Source organism: Parasteatoda tepidariorum, chromosome 6 (assembly GCF_043381705.1).
Source record: "Parasteatoda tepidariorum isolate YZ-2023 chromosome 6, CAS_Ptep_4.0, whole genome shotgun sequence".
Lineage (NCBI taxonomy): Eukaryota > Metazoa > Arthropoda > Arachnida > Araneae > Theridiidae > Parasteatoda > Parasteatoda tepidariorum.
Window position 1 is genome coordinate 82,103,290 of NC_092209.1, and position 19,848 is coordinate 82,123,137.

The 19,848-nt window shown below is 30.7% G+C and overlaps 1 protein-coding gene across 1 annotated transcript; it reads left to right on the plus strand.

Annotated features, from left to right (window-relative positions):
• The first annotated feature begins 5,891 nt into the window (after nt 1-5,891).
• LOC107449985 (uncharacterized) lies at nt 5,892-19,848 on the plus strand. The gene is made up of 5 exons (XM_016065681.4): nt 5,892-6,126; nt 8,495-8,530; nt 15,083-15,223; nt 16,681-16,826; nt 19,686-19,848. The coding sequence occupies exons 1-5, from the start codon at nt 6,051-6,053 to the stop codon at nt 19,824-19,826; spliced, it is 540 nt and encodes a 179-aa protein (XP_015921167.2). The 5' UTR covers nt 5,892-6,050; the 3' UTR covers nt 19,827-19,848.

A 19,848-nucleotide genomic window follows, 5' to 3' on the forward strand; every position in this document is an offset into this window, starting at 1 on the left:
ATACCATTAAATGACAGATAAATAATTTACAAGAATTAGAAGACTTTGCCCCCTGTTCGCTCGACTCACCAAACTTCGTAGTGGCTTCACATTCATCGTTTCTTCTTAAAAATCGATTGAAAGGATCATTTTATTTATAAAATATGTAAATGTTAGAATTTTATGTTAACACATATTAATCGAACAAAATGAAAGGATACCTGGATTTAATAAATAGTCAATTGTACTTTTAAAAAAAAATTATAATTGGGAACACAAAAAATGCGATGCAATGAGAAGCAGTTTTATTTGTTGATGATATGTAATGATCAACTAATAGTCGATATTGGAAACAGTTTTTTATCTCTCTTCAGTCTTTGTATTTTTAAAAGCTTCGATATAGATGATAAAATTCACATCTCGTAACATCTAGCTTCTATTATTTTTTTTAACTTATCAAAAGTAAGAAGGGAAAAAAAAGTCAATCACGAGCTTTATATCACGATAGAAATTTTTCTACAACAATGAATAAACAAATATCCTCTAGAAAAGCAAACGCTTTTCAAAAAGCACTCTAAAATTGCAATAACTTTCAAATAAATCCGAGTTTCGAAGATAAAAAAATCCCTAGTGATTCGTGATGCCCAAAAGATGATTAATTTTATGATTCAAAATGTCATGTACGTCAAATTTTACTCAGTAGTTGCATCTCAACGGGCAGTAGATGGGCCAACATTTTTTGCTACAAATTTAACAGTCTCTAACTAATAATCGAATCGTAAATTTTCATTTCATCCAACTCTATGCGCCTTTTTCTACACATCTTCTTAATTTCAAGTCTTATGGTTTTTTTCCAGACAAAATAAAATGTAACGCAATTGCAATAACTTTCAAACAAATTTAAATTTCGAAAAAAAAAATCGTTAAGTTTATATTTAAAAATGATCAGCACGTCAAATTTTTACTCAGTGGTTGCATTTTTTTTTTAACTACAACTTTCACAGTCGTAACTTCAACAGTTCCTAACTAATACTAGTCGAATCTTAAATTTTTATTTCATCCAATTCCTATGCCTGAACAAGTTTAATATTTTAGGAAGTTTTATTATTGTAATTTGTGTTTAAATTTACGCCTAATTTCTCCATTTTTCCTTTATTTACTTCGCACTAGAGCAGCACAACGAGCTATTGCCGACGGTCCGGGAAACATTCCCAAGGATGTATTGGCGACGGTCCGGGAGACATCCCCGAGGATGATCCGAAAACATACCATCGCAACTTTGATCCTCTGCAGAGGGGATGGCTCCCCTGCCTTTGTAGCCCGATGACCTGCCCGAAGTCGAGCACTTTACGGTAGAATAGTTTAACGAGGATCGATACCCCACACCCTCGGTCCCTACGCAGGCTGATCAAGCACCCACCCTCTTACTGATCTCAGCCAGTGATACTCTACTTTGGTGTTCTACTGAGAACTGTGTCTTTACTATCAGTCCACTACTGGATGATGTTCAAAATAGATTGAGAAAAATATACATGAAAGTGACATAAAACTTACATTTCCCCTTAGTATGCATCTGCATGTAAATCCGTTTAATAAACATTTAACTGTACACTCTTATTTTATGTTTATTTAAATATGATTAATATTAATACAAATATGGCTTGTAAATATACGCAAAGAAGACTGTATGATCTGCTAAGAGTTGTTTAGAATAGTTTATTTTAAGTTTGAACTAAATTTATTCTATTTTTTATTTTAAATTTATCTGATATCCTAATGACAGAGTTTTTGCCTTTATAAATCCATGAAAGTGCAGCTTCAATGAGAATAAGCTAAATATTGGTTTGTAATGTTTTAATAATTTTAGAATTATACTTTAGCTACGTCGCTTAATATGTTAAAACATTCACATTTCATTAGCGGCTTAAATCAAAAGCTTTAATCAGCTTAGGTAAAATTTTAAAAAATAGATGTACATGAATATCTTAAATATTTTGAAAATAAAAACTCTCCCACAAATTTTCTTCAAACGAAAAAAGCCACTGAAATTATTGAAGTTTAAAATAGCGAGATTAAAGCGTTCCAATATTCATTAAAATATTTCATGAAGACAAAAAAAAAAAACTTATCAAAAACATCTAACCAGCCATAGTCATTTAAAAAGAAAAAAAAAATCCTAAATTATCAATTAGAACTTGCCAACGTTTAAAACTTGTGAAAAGAACATTAAGACTTAATGTATAATTTGTTTCTTTAGTAGTCAGTACAAATTTTAATTACCACTTATTTCCAAAATTGAATGGTTTAAGTTTCTTCATGTTTACAAAAGCATTCTGAATACTATGTGAATGTCGAAAATTTAAATTCTTATAAAAATTCTAGTAAAGATACATGCATATAAGTCTAACTAATCTAGTTGTTTGAACTATCGGGGAGGGGGGAGAGGCAAGGAAAATCGAAGCTATTTAAAAATCATAACGATTAAATGTATGGTAGTATTCAAAATAACTAAATTTAGACAATTCTAAAGACAATTTTAATTCGATTCCGCGGTGAAACAGGGGATAGAGCGCTCGCCTTCCAATGAGGAGAACCGCGAGTTCGAATCCCGTTAATGGCTGGTTGATTTCACTTCCGCACTCAGTTCGTACCGACCACAGTGCTGACAGAAAATATCCTCAGTGGTAAACGGGGTCCCCTCGCTGTCAGGCTTACCATGGGAGGTGTTCATGGTTTACGAAACTCCGTGTAACTCAAATGCGGGGTAGTTTCATCAAAAAGTCCTTCACGAAGGTAAAATTTCTCTTGATACATGATCCAGGTGTTCCCTTGTTTTCTGGATTGGGTTCAAAATTACAAGTATAAGGAGTTTAACATCCGTAGCCGTAAACTGAAAATTCCGTCAGCTGTTGGACGACGGTTATAAAATTAAATTCCAAAGTTAAAACTTCGGAAATTTCAAATTTGGAGCTTAATTTTTTCAATGAACTTAATTTTAAATTAAGTTTCAAGAATATTCATAGACAATTTTTGAAACTTGAACGATATGCAAGTTATCAAATCCAAGGTCTTTATTTCTCCTAGAGTCTTCGTTTTAACGAGATTTAAGAATAACACACTAACAGCTCCAATTATAAGTAATGCATTCTGATTTGTGAGATGGAAGTTAAAATTTGCTTTGTTACTAGTTACTCTAAATTATTTTAGATTAATAATATTTTCTTATGACGTCATACCGCGGAAGAAAATTTTCGTCGCAAATTCTCTTTTTCCTTCATTACTAATTTGAAATTTAAAAGAAAGAATTGAAAGATTTGAAATTTAAAAGCAGTAAGTTCAGGCGAACCTATAGAGAAAGTCACGAAGATTCAATTGCTGATAAAAATACTACAAAATATTGAAATGCAAACAAATTATTAGTAAAGAAATTTTGCTTTGCGTTTTCCTAAGATATCTTTTCATAATTTATTTTCATTTATATATTTATTATTTTCTTTTCGCTATATGGCGTCCTCTTAATGAAAACTCTTAGTAAAATTTTTATCTTACTTGTCGTGCCAAGTACCTGTTCTAATGCTTACAATGTTTTTTAAAATTTCATTTAGCCTCATGATGATCGAATAAATTTTTTTTGTGGTAGAATTCCAGACCTCTGATAAGTCAAATAAAATAATAGTCCATAAAATTAAAAAGAACGCAGTTTAATTAATTTTATTATTAAAAAAACTAATAAATAAGTTTAAAATTTTTAGAAAGGAATTTTTATCTCTCTATACACTTTTATAATTTATGTCATAAAATACAGTTACTTTAGATTTAACCAAACATTTTTAAATGTAGAACAAAAGAGCTCAATTTAATATTTTCTGAAAGAGAAAGTACAATTTAAAGTTTATTTCATTTAACTGAAAATTCGACTGAGGTTAAACTTACTATTATTACTAATTTATCATAATATGGCACTTCAATACGAAAGCTTAAAAAATAATTGTCACTAGTTTTAATTTAAAAAAACAAATAATATTTAAAAAAAATTTAATTCAATTCCTACTGAGGTATACAAAGAGAATTTTTATTTTAGTTACTTTTTATTAAATAATTATAATTGTTTTTCCGATATAAAGCTAAAATTAATTCATTAAATTTAATGAATGAATTAGTATTTGAAAAAACTGTATTAACATCAAGTGTCATTCACTACAAGTTTAAAAAAATGCATTTGAACTTCAGTGATGAATAAAAAGTATTTTATTAACGATTGAGAATTTGAACAAGATATATAAATATATATAGGGTGAACTAATAGTAGGAATTGAAAGAAGAAGAAAAAAGGAGAGTGGTAACAAAAATATAAATTTGGTGACGTAGACCACACGTGCTACCACGTATTGTTCCTTATTGAATTTATCTGACACAGAAAATATAAAATAATTAAATATTTCAATGTGCGCAATAAACTATTTTTTTTTTGTTCAAATAAGTTAGAAATTATCACTAATGTTATTTTCAAAATATGTGAAAAACTGAATGGCTTATAGTAAAATTTAAAACGATGACTAACTCTTAACCAATCAGAAAATTCCATTTCGTTTTTCGCTCATTCCATTTAATTAATGATTTAATATTTAAAAAAAAAAAACTGCATTAACATCAAGTGTCATCCAATTCCATTTCGTTTTTTGCTCATCCCATTTAATTAATGAATTAATATTTTTTTAAAAAAACTGTATTAACATCAAGTGTCATCCAATTCCATTTCGTTTTTCGCTCATCACATTTAATTAATGAATTAATATTTTTTTTTAAAAAAAGCTGTATTAAAATCAAGTGTCATCCAATTCCACTTCGTTTTTCGCTCATCACACTTAATTAAGGAATTAATATTTAAAAAAAACTGTATTAACATCAAGTGTCATCCAATTCCATTTCGTTTTTCGCTCATCCCATTTAATTAATGAATTAATATTTAAAAAAAAAAAACTGTATTAACATCAAGTGTCATCCAATTCCATTTAGTTTTTCGCTCATCCCATTTAATTAATGATTTAATATTTTTTTTAAAAAAAAACTGCATTAACATCAAGTGTCATCCAATTCCATTTCGTTTTTTGCTCATCCCATTTAATTAATGATTTAATATTTTTTTTTTAAAAAAAACTGTCTTAAAATCAAGTGTCATCCAATTCCATTTCATTTTTTGCTCATCCCATTTAATTAATGATTTAATATTTTTTTTAAAAAAAACTGTATTAAAATCAAGTGTCATCCAATTCCATTTCGTTTTTCGCTCATCCCATTTAATTAATGATTTAATATTTAAAAACAAATTTCTTAACGTCAAGTATCATCCAATTCCATTTCGTTTTTCGCTCATCCCATTTAATTAATGATTTAATATTTTTTTAAAAAAAAACTGTATTAAAATCAAGTGTCATCCAATTCCATTTCGTTTTTCGCTCATCCCATTTAATTAATGATTTAATATTTAAAAAAAAATTTCTTAACGTCAAGTATCATCCAATTCCATTTCGTTTTTCGCTCATCCCATTTAATTAATGATTTAATATTTTTAAAAAAGTTTCTTAACGTCAAGTGTCATCCAATTCCATTTCGTTTTTCGCTCATCCCATTTAATTAATGAATTAATATTTAAAAAAAAAAAAATTATTAGCATCAAGTGCCATCCAGTACAAGTTTAAAAAAATATCTTTGAACTTGAGTTTATGAATAAAAAGTATTTTATTAACGATTGAAAATTTGAAAAAGATATAGGGAGAATGTGAACTAATAGTAGGAATTGAAAAATACTCATACAAACAATGGAGTTTTCAGCAGTAGTTATCAGCGATTGTTCTATAAGTTACATTGTGAATATCGTCGCCATGGTAACGCGAACGAACTCATTTCGATAAGATTTTTATTTCAGAAAAACTACTTAAAACTGTGTTTACGTCACCCTATTAATGTCTTTTGTTTCAATGATTCTTTACGGGAGATAACCACTTCCACCTGTTGTACAAACGTGAAGCGAAGGGCGTTTCTGTGGATGTGAAACCATATAACCAACAACCATGAGAATATACATAGGAACAGCGCTTATATTATCTTTATTATACCTCACAACTGAAGCTCAGCAAGTTGGACAACGTAAGTTATGAACATTTATCACCAATTTCTATAATAATTGTCTATTTCTATAATAATAGTAATTGCACCGCGATGGCTCAGGGGATAGAGCGTTCGCCTTCCAATGAGGTGAACCGGGTTCGAATCCCAGCGATGGCTGGTCGATACGAATTCCGCATCCAGCTTGCACCGACCACAGTGCTGACGTGAAATATCCTCAGTGGTAGACGGATCATGGGTTAGAGTCCCCTTGCTGTCAGGTTAACTGTGGGAGGTTCTCGTTGTTTTGCTCCCCATGTAACGCAAGTGCTGATTATTTCCATTAAAATGTCCTCCACGAATATAAATTTTTCTCATTACTTGATCCAGGAGTTTCCTTGTCTACTGGATTGAGTTCAAAATTACAATGCTACGGAATTGAATATTAGCAGTCGTAACCCCCCCCCCCTCCAAAAAAATGGATCGGCTAATTACCGACGGTTATAAAATATAAAATAAAATATTAGTCCAGTAATTATACCAAAAAAACTTCGGAAACCGAGATATTGTTTGACAGACAGCTTTGTTATGTTTTATAAACGGTACCAGTAAACTTTCCTCTAAACCCTTTCTCTCCCCCATTTCTTTGAGGGAAATTGGGGTGAATTGAGGGGGGGGGGAAATTGAAATCCTTGAGACAGACTAGTGCAGTATTCTTTCCTATGTATATTTCATACTGAATTGAATAAGAAAGATCCCGAAACTAACATATAGTTTAGAAGCTATATGGGTTTCATGTTAAAAAAGTGCAAATTCGTATTTGTTTTTCGCATCTGATATTGCTACTAAAACACGTGAGACATTGTTACCATGTTGAATTGAACGAGACTGTAATACATTAGTACATAAATTACGTTAAACTATAGTACATAAAGTACACTAGAAATTTGAAGCTTTTTAATGTATAAAATGTGCCACTTTTGGCACGAATCATGTAACGTACAGAGGAAGAGTACGGGAGCTTTCAACGTAAAAAAAACTCTGTTATTAATTTTTCATAAGAAAAATTTCAATTTTATTGAACTATAAATTATCAGCGCCATATGCATTCTTTATGATTGAAAAATGCATGCAAAAGACTTAAATCAGTTAAACATTGAAAATTTATTTTATTAATGACGACTACATGTGCAATGGAGGGCCGGGATAGCCTGGTCGGTAGGGCGCTGGGCCCATATCCAAGAGGTCGTGGGTTCGATCCTCACCGGCCGAAGACTCCCCGTGTAGTAAATGGTGACTGATGCACGTTAAATCTGTTGGATCACAATGTCCTCCATGTTCCCACAGCAAATCAATACCTCTGGGGGTACTGATCCAGGAGTTTCCTTGTCTTCTGGATTGGTTCAAAATTACAAGGCTACGGAGTTGAACGTAAGTAGTCGTAAACCCATGATATTGGGTCGGCTGTTCAACTACGGTTATAAAATAAAAATATGTGCAATGGGATGGGATAGCCTGATTGGTAGGGCGCTGGGACCATGTCGAAGAGATCGTGGGTTCTTCCGCGCCGGCCGAAGACTCCCCGCTTAGTAAATGGTGACTGATGCACGTTAAATCTGTTGGGTCACAATGTCCTCCATGTTCCCATTGCAAATCAATACCTCTGGGGGTACTGAACCAGGAGCTCCCTTGTCTTCTGGATTGGGATCGAAATCACAAGGATACGGAGTTAAGCATTGGTAGTCGTAAACCCAGAATTGGGTCGACTGTTCAACGACGGTTATAAATAAATAAATTACATGCACAATTGCAGTGGTGGCTCAGGGGATAACGTTCGCCTTCCAATGAGGTGAATCGGGTTCAAATCCCAGCGATGGCTGGTTGATACGAATCTCAGTGGTAGAAAGATCATGGCTTAGAGTCCCCTTGCCGTCAGATTAACCATTGGAGGTTTTCGTAGTTTTCCGCTCGATGTAACGCAAATGAGGGTTAGTTCCACTAAAAAGTCCTCCGCGGAAGCAAGTTTCTCCCAATACTTGATCCGAGAGTTCCCTTGTCTTCTGGGTTGGATTGAAAATTAAAAGACTACGGAGTTGATCATTAGTGTCGTAAACCCATACAATTAGGTCGGCCGTTCAACGGCGGTTATAAAAAAATAATAAATAAATTAAACCAATGATCTTTCGAATCAGCAAAAAATATTGAAATGCATGCATTGAGCGTTATGAGATATTATCATTTATGTAACTACTCTTCATTACATAACACATGAATAAATCAGCAAAAATCAGTTCATTTATTCCATATCGAGTTATGGCAGCAATTTACGAAACACATTTCTTAAGTTTTAGTTAAAAACAGCTTAAAAACGACATTCCTAAAAATAATTCATTCTTCTTTTGTATTACAGCTCTGTTTTGTCATGGATGTGTTGCTGTTCTAAAAGGTAAAAGTTCATATTATTACTTTATTAAAATTTTAACTTAGTCTCGAAGGAGAGAATCTTGACTTTTGCAAGCATCGGAACCCAAGTCAAAATTTTTGATGGCTTTCCATTGATGGAGCAACATAATTTTGATGATAACCATCAATAATTCCGTAAACAACCATTATATTTTCGACGGCAACCATTACCCTAAAGTAGGAATTCAGACTGATTTCTGATGGTCCGCAACATAAGAATAGCAACTTGTTTAAATGTTTGCGCATGTTAAACCATCAGAAATTTCCATCATAGTTTCTTAGAAATCAAATGTTGGAACGATCATGAACAACCATCATCCCAATGTTGGATTTAGGACTGATTTATGACGGGCCAACATTAAAAAAAATCAAATTGTTTTGATGGTACATTCCAGAGAGCCAACAAGGACTCCAATTAAACCATCATGTAAATGTATAGTTGGAACCATCATGGACAATCACAGATCATCACGGACTGTTGGTCCATGAGAATCAAACTTCCCTTGATGGTTAACCATCATAGTACTAAGGTAGCATTTTCCATCCCTTAATAATGGAAGCTTGCTGGTATATCAAAAACCATGAACTCGTATTGGAAAATGTTGGATGATGGTAACCATCATGAATCGCACTGAAACCCAACATAAACCATCAAAATGTTTTGATGGGACGATCAAGAATTTTGACTTGGGTGAATATTTTCCTATATTCTGATAATCGCTTGTTTTGTTTTTGTAAATTTGTTTCATACGAAGTCATCTTTTAGAATTCTTTACGTGCTCATTTAGTTAGTATAGTTTACTTTACATGACGTGATTAGCTAGATGGTTCGCTTCGATATTTAAAAAGCATATTATAGGTCACTAATGGCAAAATTTACTGATTCATTTTATTTAATTTTTCATTTGAGCAGGGCTTGATCTGGAAATGTGGGAGCCCTAGACACAGAACTGTCAGGAGCCTCCTGGTCGTTACTTTAAACTAAATTTACATGATTACTAAATTTTAATTATGAAGTGTTTTTAAATTATTTATAATAGAAGTAAATTACAATATATTAGTAAATTTAAGCTTATATTTGTTTCAATATTTGTAATCTCATACCTTTAATGGACATTTTTCAAAGAAAAACAAAAAAGGAATTTTACATTTAGGAACAAAGGAACAATTAGGAACATTTAGGGGGAATGGGCCTCTCGAGCCTAATGATAAATCAGGCACTGCTTTTATGATTTCATTTCATTTATTTCTTTTATTTTTTGGCCTATGTGAAGATTCTAACACTCCAGGGTTTAAGGAAGTTCTCAATACAAAAACCTTCAGTTGTGCCATAAGTGCAAACAAATAATCCAAATAAAATAAATCCAAAAGATTGTAGGATGGAACCAAATAGATGCTTCCAAACAGCAAAGTTTAAAGAAGTTCTCAACAAAAAAACCTTCAGCAGCGAAAGCCAAATTAATGAAATGTTGTGCCATAAGTGCAAACAAATAATCCAAATAAAATAAATCCAAAAGATTGTATGATGGAACCGAATCAATGCTTCCAAACAGCAAAGTTTTAAGAAGCTCTCGACAAAAAACCTTCAACAGCGAAAGCCAAATTAATGAAATGTTGTGCCATAAGTGAAAACAAATAATCCAAAAAAAATAATAATAAATCCAAAAGATTGTATGATGGAACCGAAGCTTCTAAACAGCAAATTTCTAGACTTCGATAGGGTGTTCCTATCAGGGCTAAAGACAGGGGTGAAAGCGAGACGGAAAAGAGGAAAGGCTGGTAGTAAAACCATTCTAGTTTTGGGGAGGAGTTTACTTATTCTTTTTTAAAATTTTTCAACAATATCTATTTTATTTTGGAAAAGAAGCAGTTTTATAAACTGCTGTTTGTAGAAAATGCAACACCATGAAAGAATCATCAGAATCAAATGAAATTTAATGCAGAAACGACTTGTACTGATACAAATAAATGATGAAATTTTCAAAACAAAAGAAACAAATTAAGCGTCCGAAATCAGTATTTGGTGCAGCCACCACGCGCTGCAATAAGTGCTGCTATACGACGTGGCATGGAGTCAANTGTTAAGGAAAATATGCAAAGCTGTTTAAGAAAATGGACATTACATTTGGTTCTGTAGTTTAAGTTACTTTTGACTATTCTTTCTAAATGAAACAATCAATAAAAAAATTATTATGCATATATCATTTCTAATATGTGCTTTAAATATGTCTTTACTAAGCGGACTGCAAAGGTTCCTTGTTCTTTTAAACAAGAATTCTTACTAATCAGTAAGTCTTAGAATATTAACGTTAATGCTAGTAGGAATTTTCGATACCACTTTAGCTTTTAGAGTTATAAGCACTGACTTCACATGCAGATTTCACTCAAAAAATGTGTAGTTATAATCACAAATATATTAAAATATTGTAATTTGTTTAATTTTTATCACATTTTTAAATTTACAAGATCCGAGGGTACGGTGCTTTTAAATGGTTTTTCCGTGATAGATTTTCATAATCCACGGTACTAAGGATTTTTGAATTCTAGGGAGGGATTTTTTAAAATCCTGAAATCCTCGAATACTGAATCCAATTTATCTAAACTTAATAGAAAAAAATATTTGTCGTTACAAATTTTAATTGAAAATGACTTAACTTTTTCTTTCAAATTGCAGGGATGGATTGACAACTTAAATGGTCCATCGGGTATGATAATTGCAGTAAGTAATACTTCGTTGTTTTGAAACTGTACATTTGTACATCCTAGAACAAATTCTTTTATTTAAATTTTCCTAAAAATTCCATTATTTCCTTGAACATTAAGAAGTACAAACGTTTAGTTATTTCATGATAGTATTGCCTCAAAAAGCAAACTAGTTAAGGCTGATATTCTATAATTTCATCGAAATTATGCCAAAGTAAATATGTTTCAATAAATAGCAAGTCTCTCACCTTTAAAGATAATTTCTATTGAAATATAATTTTTCTCTCATTGACTAATACATCCACTTTTTAAACCTCTGCAATAAATTTGATTTAATTTATCATTTTTCCATGTAAGTTCTGAAGCTACGATTTCCCTCCTCATGACGTCACTGTGTCCACAGATCTCGGAGATCGCAAGCGAAGATATTATGTATAACTTTGCATCTTTCTCTTTGTAAAAATAAGTTAGACATTTTCTGGTTATTAGCTTTCAAACTTTACGTAATTAACACTTTATTTCCGTTCATAAATATAGTTAAAAAAAAACTTTCTTGGCCATTATATTAAAAAAATACCATTTTAAACTTATAAAAATATTTTACTAGTTGGCGAAAATGACACTATAAATACTTTATTTTGATAAAGTTCAGTTTTAACTTTAATTATTAAGAAAAATGAAAGCACATATCGACAATTTTTTTTATCTACATATTCTTTTATAACTATAAGTTGAGTTAATTTTGAATCCCTAATTTTTAAATATGCCGCTAAAAGAAATTTGTTCATACTTAATCATTAGGAAACATCAACCTTATACGCTAATTACTGAAGCAAAATAATAATTTGGATTCATAATGACATTAGAAATTTCACAATTGTTTATAGATATTTAAATTTACGATGATATAATTTATAGATAATTAAATTTAAGAGAATATAATTTTTAAAGAAATCATAAATATTTAGAATAATTATATTAAAAAATATGTTATGAAATTAGGAGAATTTCAACTGTATACCATGTATTTTATTTATACTTTTTACTTACGTTTTAATTTTCTTTAACTTTATCCATTTTTAAATTTTTTTCACCTGCCTTTCTTTTTGAAGTAACGAGGCGGTTTCTATTTAGATAATGAATTTTTATAAAAGTTCTTAACGATAGAATAAACGTATTGCTGTTTTATGTTAACAGTGTCATTTCAGAATCCATTCTTTACATAGTTGTTCATTTACTTTAGGGAACACGTTTTTCCTTTTGTTTTTTATCAGAATTTTTGCAAGTTGCAATCGCGCAAACTGGCATTTCGATAATAGTTTTAAATTTTTGTAAATTCACTGCAAAAACTGAGGAAAGTCATTATGGAAAATAACAAATGTCTTAGAATATGTCACGGAAAAAAAATGCTCCAATATTAGTTAGAGCTAGCAAGGCCAAACGCTCCGTTCTTGAAATAAAAGTGGGAGTTTTGCGCCAAAGTGACGTCACTAGAGCAAATCGGAGGATAGGCGCGGCGAGAGTTTCTTCAAAGGAGTGAACCAGCCCTTCTATTCTCTTTAGCCCTGGTTACTATCAACAACAGATTCATTGCCATGGTTTAAAAAAGGAAGAATGTTTTGTTAAATCCACACTTGAATACCGTGGTAAATCTTATGGATTTATTATATTGCTAAGTTTGAGCTAATAATAAACAGTTTTCATCTGCCAATAAGACAATAGGTGTCTATCACTGATATTGAATCAAACCCCTTTGATTGGGTGGTCTTATCAAAGAACAGATTCTTTGCTATGGTTCAAGAACAAGAAGGTTTTGTTGAATCCAGTCTTGAACACCGTAGTAAATCTTATGGATTTATTATGTTGCTAAGTTTGAACTAATAATAAACAGTTTTCATCTGCCAATAAGATAATAGGTGTCTATCTCCGATATTGAATCAAACCATTTTCAATGAAAAACAGAGTGTTCGAAGGAATTAAAGAAAAAAATGAGAACATATTCATTTTTATATATTCATTGTTTTTAGACAGAAGTTCATTTAAAATTTATAAAAAGTAAATTTTTTATTATTTCCAAAATTATTATTTACTTAATCAGTGCTGCATTATTCGCCATTGTTAAACCTAATTACAAATACACTATAAGGTCTTATTTCGTGTTCTTAAATTCAGATTAGAAGCGTTATTTATTTTGTAACTTTGAAAACTAAATTTTTTCGGAGTTTATTAACGCAGTGTTTCCCAAACTTATGACTTTTGTGTACCCTTTCTAAATTTTTCGTAACGCTGTGTACCCTAATAAAAAAAATTAATGCATTTTTTTACTATAAAAAAATTGCACAAAAGTTAAAAATTACAACTTTCTTTTAACAATACTAATTATTAACTGTTAACTCAGCAAAAAATAGCCAATAGAAAAATACTTAATTGTAAATTTTCATGGAGAGCTTTGTTTTTAAATAAAATTTTTTGAAATGTTCTTTTGTTGTAAGATATTCGCATAAGAGTGCGTTCCCCAGCTAAACTGTTCCCGTACCCGTGGGGGTACGCGTACCACAATTTGGGAAGCACTGTATTAACGGATTGTAACCGAAAAGGAAGAACGCTTCAGTTCAAAGGACTAAATAGTTGAGCAATAAGGTTACAGTCGTCTTGCATTATAATGTTACATTTTCGTAATATATTAAACTACCCCTATCAAATTTTCATACCTTTTTTTTCCGTTAAACTTGAAAAATAGTGAAAGACTCACAAATATTTATTGTAAATTGAGTTATTGTAATTTTTTAAGCGTGTTTTATTGTCTTTAAGTGAAGTTTTTTTCCCTAATTAACATTTTGACACTAGTTGCGAACTATTTGTTATTTTTCATGCGCTGGCATACGAGTAATAAGAAAAAAATAATAATAGCTTCATCTAAATGATTTTTAAGAGCAAATTTGAGGAACGGCAATGGATTTTAGTTTGATTATCAAAGTACTTTTCTTTACAGGGCAAGTATTTATATTCTTTTGCTGATTAAGTTGTCAAGAAACTAACAAAAAATGTTTTGTTTAAATCATTACATTTACCTTAACCATAAAAAAATAGATAGTTAAAGTAAATGTAATGATTTGAACAAAAAAAATATAATACGAAATTTTGTCAGTTTTGTAACATTTTGCATTCATAGATTAATTATATTTTTACAACTTCATTGAAAATAATAAACACATGACTATTGTGATATTTTACTTAAAATATTTGGAATTTTGAGTTCAATTAAAATTATTCGTTATTCTATTTGTAGGACAGAATTGTTCAATTAAAATAATTTGTTATTCCATTTATAGGACAAAATTGTAAAGTTTTCAAAGTAACCAACAACAAAAAAAATTTGAAGAAACAACATATAGATTTTAAAACAAAACGAAATTTAAATTTATAATTTTTCTTCAACTACATAAATTAAAACTGATATTACAAAACATCAGGTTTTTGTAAATAATACACAGTACCCAATACACTGTTCCCATTTGTAACTGATCAATACTTACTCATTTCCAGTTAAATTAAACGGTATACTATTTTTCGGTAATTTCACATTATTAATATTTTGAAATTTATTACTTGTTTTATTTTACAACTTACATTAACTAACTCTATCTTTCTTTTTCTTTTTTTAAAGTTGTTTTGCGACAACAGTTTTCTGAACACTCTTTAAAATATTACTCAGTACTTCATTCAATTGTAATTGTCAACAGAAAAATTTCCCGAATGTATTGCCTTAAGAACAAACTCATTATTTTGATTATTTGTGATTTATATTGATCCAAAGTGTTTTATTTTGCAGAGTTGCACAAGGAACTGAAGAATTCCTCGGGAAGGAAAAATGCAGTCACTCAAAGCGTCAACAATCTCTGCAAAATCGATAAATTTGTTTCCTACACATTTAGTCCACCCAAAATGATAAAAGCTTGCAATTATATTGTAGGTGAGTTCGTTTTTTTTCTTTTAAATTCTCCGCCAACAACGCTCGTGATCTCAGCGCAACGAGGCCATCATCTCAGTATGGTAGTCTCGTATTAGCACGTATGCGTACTCTTTAGTACGCATAAACTCGCGTGAGTGCTCTCATTCCGCCAAAGAGGTTAAAATAAAATGAAATCCCACTGAATCACTAATAAAAGAGGGAACACTTTGATTCTCGAACCAGTAACAACATCTCTTTTAAAGGAATGAGCAGGTCTCGCAGGCTGTCATTGGAGGGATCCTTTATCTTGTACGAGAAATAAAGGATAGTCTATCAGGGCAAATGGTCAAGTCTTTGAAGAGTTACTGAATTCAGTGTAAGAGATGTTTCCTCTTGTTTGCTTTTTTAGGGGTTTAGTTAGTTATAATATCATTATAATAGCTTGCGGCTATGTAGACTTCATCGCCAAACTTAGCATGCTTCGAAAATTACGACTTTTTAAAAATGTGATTTCTTAGGAACTATGCAACCAAATTTAACTTTTTAACTATTTTAAAATTTGATTATCTAGAGACTATTTGACCGATTTCATTCAAATTTTTTATTTTACATTTTTTAAAATTATGTAAAAAATTGTTTCCAACAATTCAAAATCTCTTCCACTGTTATTAAATATAATAATAAATATTTACTTAAAATTTTTTTTCTGAATTGAATTATCTTTGGATAAACGAGATTCATAATTGTGTGCAATAAGGTTTCAATTTACATGGAGATAAGGCAAAATACGCAAAAAATAAAATTAACATTAAGGGGTTCAAACTTTGAACCTCTCTTTAGACCAAACTATTGAAACAATATTCCCCTAACTTTGAGGGTCAAAATTCAAGACATTCGAATAAAAGGGACATTCGTTTTGAGAAAATGTAAGTTCATCTATGATTTTGTGACTTAAAATATCGTCTGCACTAATAGCATTGTTCCGTCACTAATGTTCCTCTCGATTTAAATTAACGCCAACAGATGGCGCTGAAAGTCGTATAAAACCATTGTGTGTAATATACCTTTACCCTTTCTCAATAAAATTTCATAAAGACAACATGTTCTGTTTTGCTGATGTACTTTGAGTCCTTCCAAGCATATTTGAGATCACTTCCTTGAACCATTAAGATTGAGACATAGAGCATGAAGAACCGATCATTAGTTTATCAGGGATCAAAAGTTTTTCAGGGTGGTCCGTTTTTTTTCCTTGCGCATTGTATATTAATAAAGGTTTCTGATGATGTATATGTTGCATAGTGTATGCCAACTGTGCCTCGCAGGAAAGTGGCAATTATTCATAAACAACTAATCAATAAAACATTTTCAATTCTGTAGGGAATTGGAAATACAATTCGGTGTTTTAATTGTTAGATTGATAATTAATATCCCACGAGTGGTATTTTAATTTTAAGCTCGCATGTATTTCTTCTTTTTAGATTCTCATAAGCAAGAACTTATTGAAAGTCTGACAGAGTTTTATAGAAAGTTCAAGACAGCTGATAATTTACCTTTACAAGAAGAATTCTGTGAAAATACAATCAATGCATGCGAAGGAGTGAGGCGACCCACAAAAGATAGTGAGGTATATTGCAATTCCTGTTGGTCGAACATAATTGAAAAGTTGTGCTCACTATCTCTCTCTCTCTGTATACATATATATATAAATATCATATACATATATATATCTCTCTGTATATATATANCATCGTATCACTCTGTAAACAGTGCTGCAGTCATCCAAGCTTTGTATTGGTTTTTATAAAATAGGGGAAGTTTTTTGACATTTTTAAATGCTCTTGGGCGTTTTGACTTCCCTATTAACAGAAGGGGTATTTTATGGCTCCCAGTTGAGTTCGGGCAGTTAAGCACAGTAACGCGGTCTTTACTAGCTTTATGCCCTGGAGCACTAGGAGGCTTTGGCACTGCACTCTTTTAGAGGCTAAAGTAGTTTTGGGTAAAGCTTTCCATATTAGACCAGACTCATCGGCGTTGTATAAGAAGTCGGAATCGTATGAGGCTGCTATAACTTTAAATGTTTCAATAAACTCGTCAGAAGCTTTAGAGTCTGCAGATAACTTTTCACCACTTAAATCTAGCTCACGAATACCGTGCCTAGACTTAAAATTCCTTAGCCAGCCGTTACTTGCTTTGAAAGATAAATAACCCAGCTTTTCAGCAAAGATCTTAGCTTTTCCACAAATCTTTGTCTTATCCTGTAAACTTTCTCTGCATAAATCTTTCCTTGACTTTACTAAAATTTTATTTTATTCATATAAAAAAAGAGAAGCTTATCTTTTTACTATATTTTCATATTTCCATACGAATTATGAAAGAGATTCGGATAATCGACGATTCGGATAGTTGGAGTTCGGATAATTGGAGTTCTACTGTATATATATATATATATTAAAGAAAAAAGAAAAATTAATAAAATAAAATATTAAAAAAAGTTTTTTTTAAAATTTTTTTAGTGCTCTTTACACTATTGTATTGATATATTTTGCTTTGGCTATATTGATACAATATTAGAAAGCACTTCTTTTTGCGGATATAATCGTGTAAGATGATGAAGAGATTATATTTTTAATTTTCTTATTTTCCGTCTTTTTAATATTTCTTTTAAAAATATTTTATTTTAATAATTTTTCTTCTTCTCTTTTCATTAATCTTTAACATTTTCCATGTTTTCTCTCTCTCTCTCTCTTTCTTTAGATGCATATCTTTATATAATACACCTTTATGAGTATACTCACAAATACGCCATCACTTTTCCCCCTCAGTTGTGGCAATATCAAAAATCATTTATAGAAACGGTTACCATAGCAACGCAAATCTAGAATAATAGGCTCTAAAAGTAAAAGTAAAAAAATCTTAAAAATAATCACGTTTAATTAAACAAATGTAGTTTCTAAAAATGTCTTCGTAGAAAGTTCGTTACGAAGAAGAAAAAAAATTAAATAATTTTTCTCAGATGACTTTTAAGAAGATTCTTCATTCTTTCACATCCAAAGAATTTCCATGCATTGAAATAATTAAGTTGTTTACTTTGTAGAGCGTTTCGGAGTTAATCGAAAACTGACTTGAGTTTCGAAACGTATCTATAATAAAATGAAGAAAATGTCTCTATTCTAACACCAAAACAGTTCGTTTCATCATCCTAAAATTTGAACAACGGCTGCAACGGACAAATTTAGTCCTCAATCCTCAAATTCGAAATTTTCAATTAGAGCAAACGGTATAGAATCATGTCAAAAACGGAATTTTTTTTTATTGGTTTAGAGTTCGCTATTGATAAAAATGATAGGCTGCAAACGATTTTCTTAAACTCAAATATTTTAAACATTACCTCAGTGATATTCACTAACTTATAGCACTATTTGATCAAAACAAAAAAAACTTATCGCTTATCTTAAATAACGAATAACGTTAATTCGTTATGTGAGATTAACTCAATGATAAGCATGAACATGATAGCATTGGATTGGTAGATTACGTCACCAAGTTTTCATTTCTTATGTTATTTGAAACCACGTGTTTATTTTGTTTACAGTTTTTAAAGCGAAAATCTATTAGACTAATTATAATTGTAATGAAAAGATTATAAGTTACTTTTGAAAAGCAAAATTGATGGAGAGATAGTACAAATTGATGTAGGAGAAACCTACGCCATACACTTCTTCTTGTTGTGGTTACTAATCTCCAGGAATAAATAACCAGCAGGGAAGTTTAGATGTCTTTGCATAAAATTCGGTTGACAACAGCTATACTCTTACTGGCGCCAAACCAATGATGCTTAATTAAATTTGTTATTAGATAATAATACAATTAAAAAAATGTTCTATGTAAGGTCAAAATATAAAAAGTTAATTTAAAATTGAGATTTTTATTTTAACTTCAATAATTGCATTGGTTTTTTAGTTTTAGGCACGATTTCGTAGTGTTCTTCAGTACTGATGTATTGATTGCTTATTTCCTTCCACCCCGTTCAAAGAATGAGAAACCAGCTAGCAATAAAGAAAATTTAAAAAAATGTTACAATGTCCTCTTAAAAGGACATTATACCGGATAACTTTGAATTAATGGATAACTTTGAAAATGGATAACTTTGAATTAAATAGTGGGAAAGTTCTTTTGCACTAATTTGTTTTCCCTTTGATATTTTAAAAATATTTTTTCAACAAGGGTTTTTCTTCAAGATTTACTTAAGTCAATTTTCACTAAACTTTAAATTTTAAAATACCAATGGAGGTAAAACAGAATTAGTCATAAAAAGTTTTTCTTGTGATATAACTTCCTCTTATAACTTAATTTACATTTATATTAATATATTTAAACATTTTTTTGTGATGTTTAAGCATACAGTACACACATAAAAAGAAGGAAATCGTAAAAAGTATAGTTTTAGTGTTGAATGTGTGTCACTTAATGAATGTTGTTACAGATGAAGCCTCATGGATTCTCGGTGGATGATGCGCAGCAGCAGCTGAATGATGCAGCAAGGAGAAGCTTCACACCACCAGCTGATGATGATTTTCAAATACCCAAACCCCCCTACAGAGCCACCCCACACGAAGAACTTTAACAATAAATGTACTTTTTTTTAA

Excerpts from the sequence above, each read along its gene's own strand:
- LOC107449985 (XM_016065681.4), top strand. The coding sequence starts at position 6,051 with ATGAGAATATACATAGGAACAGCGCTTATATTATCTTTATTATACCTC. Across the intron at positions 8,531-15,082 it reads ATGTGTTGCTGTTCTAAAAG|AGTTGCACAAGGAACTGAAG; the intron begins GTAAAAGTTCAT and ends TTTATTTTGCAG. Across the intron at positions 16,827-19,685 it reads GACCCACAAAAGATAGTGAG|ATGAAGCCTCATGGATTCTC; the intron begins GTATATTGCAAT and ends ATGTTGTTACAG.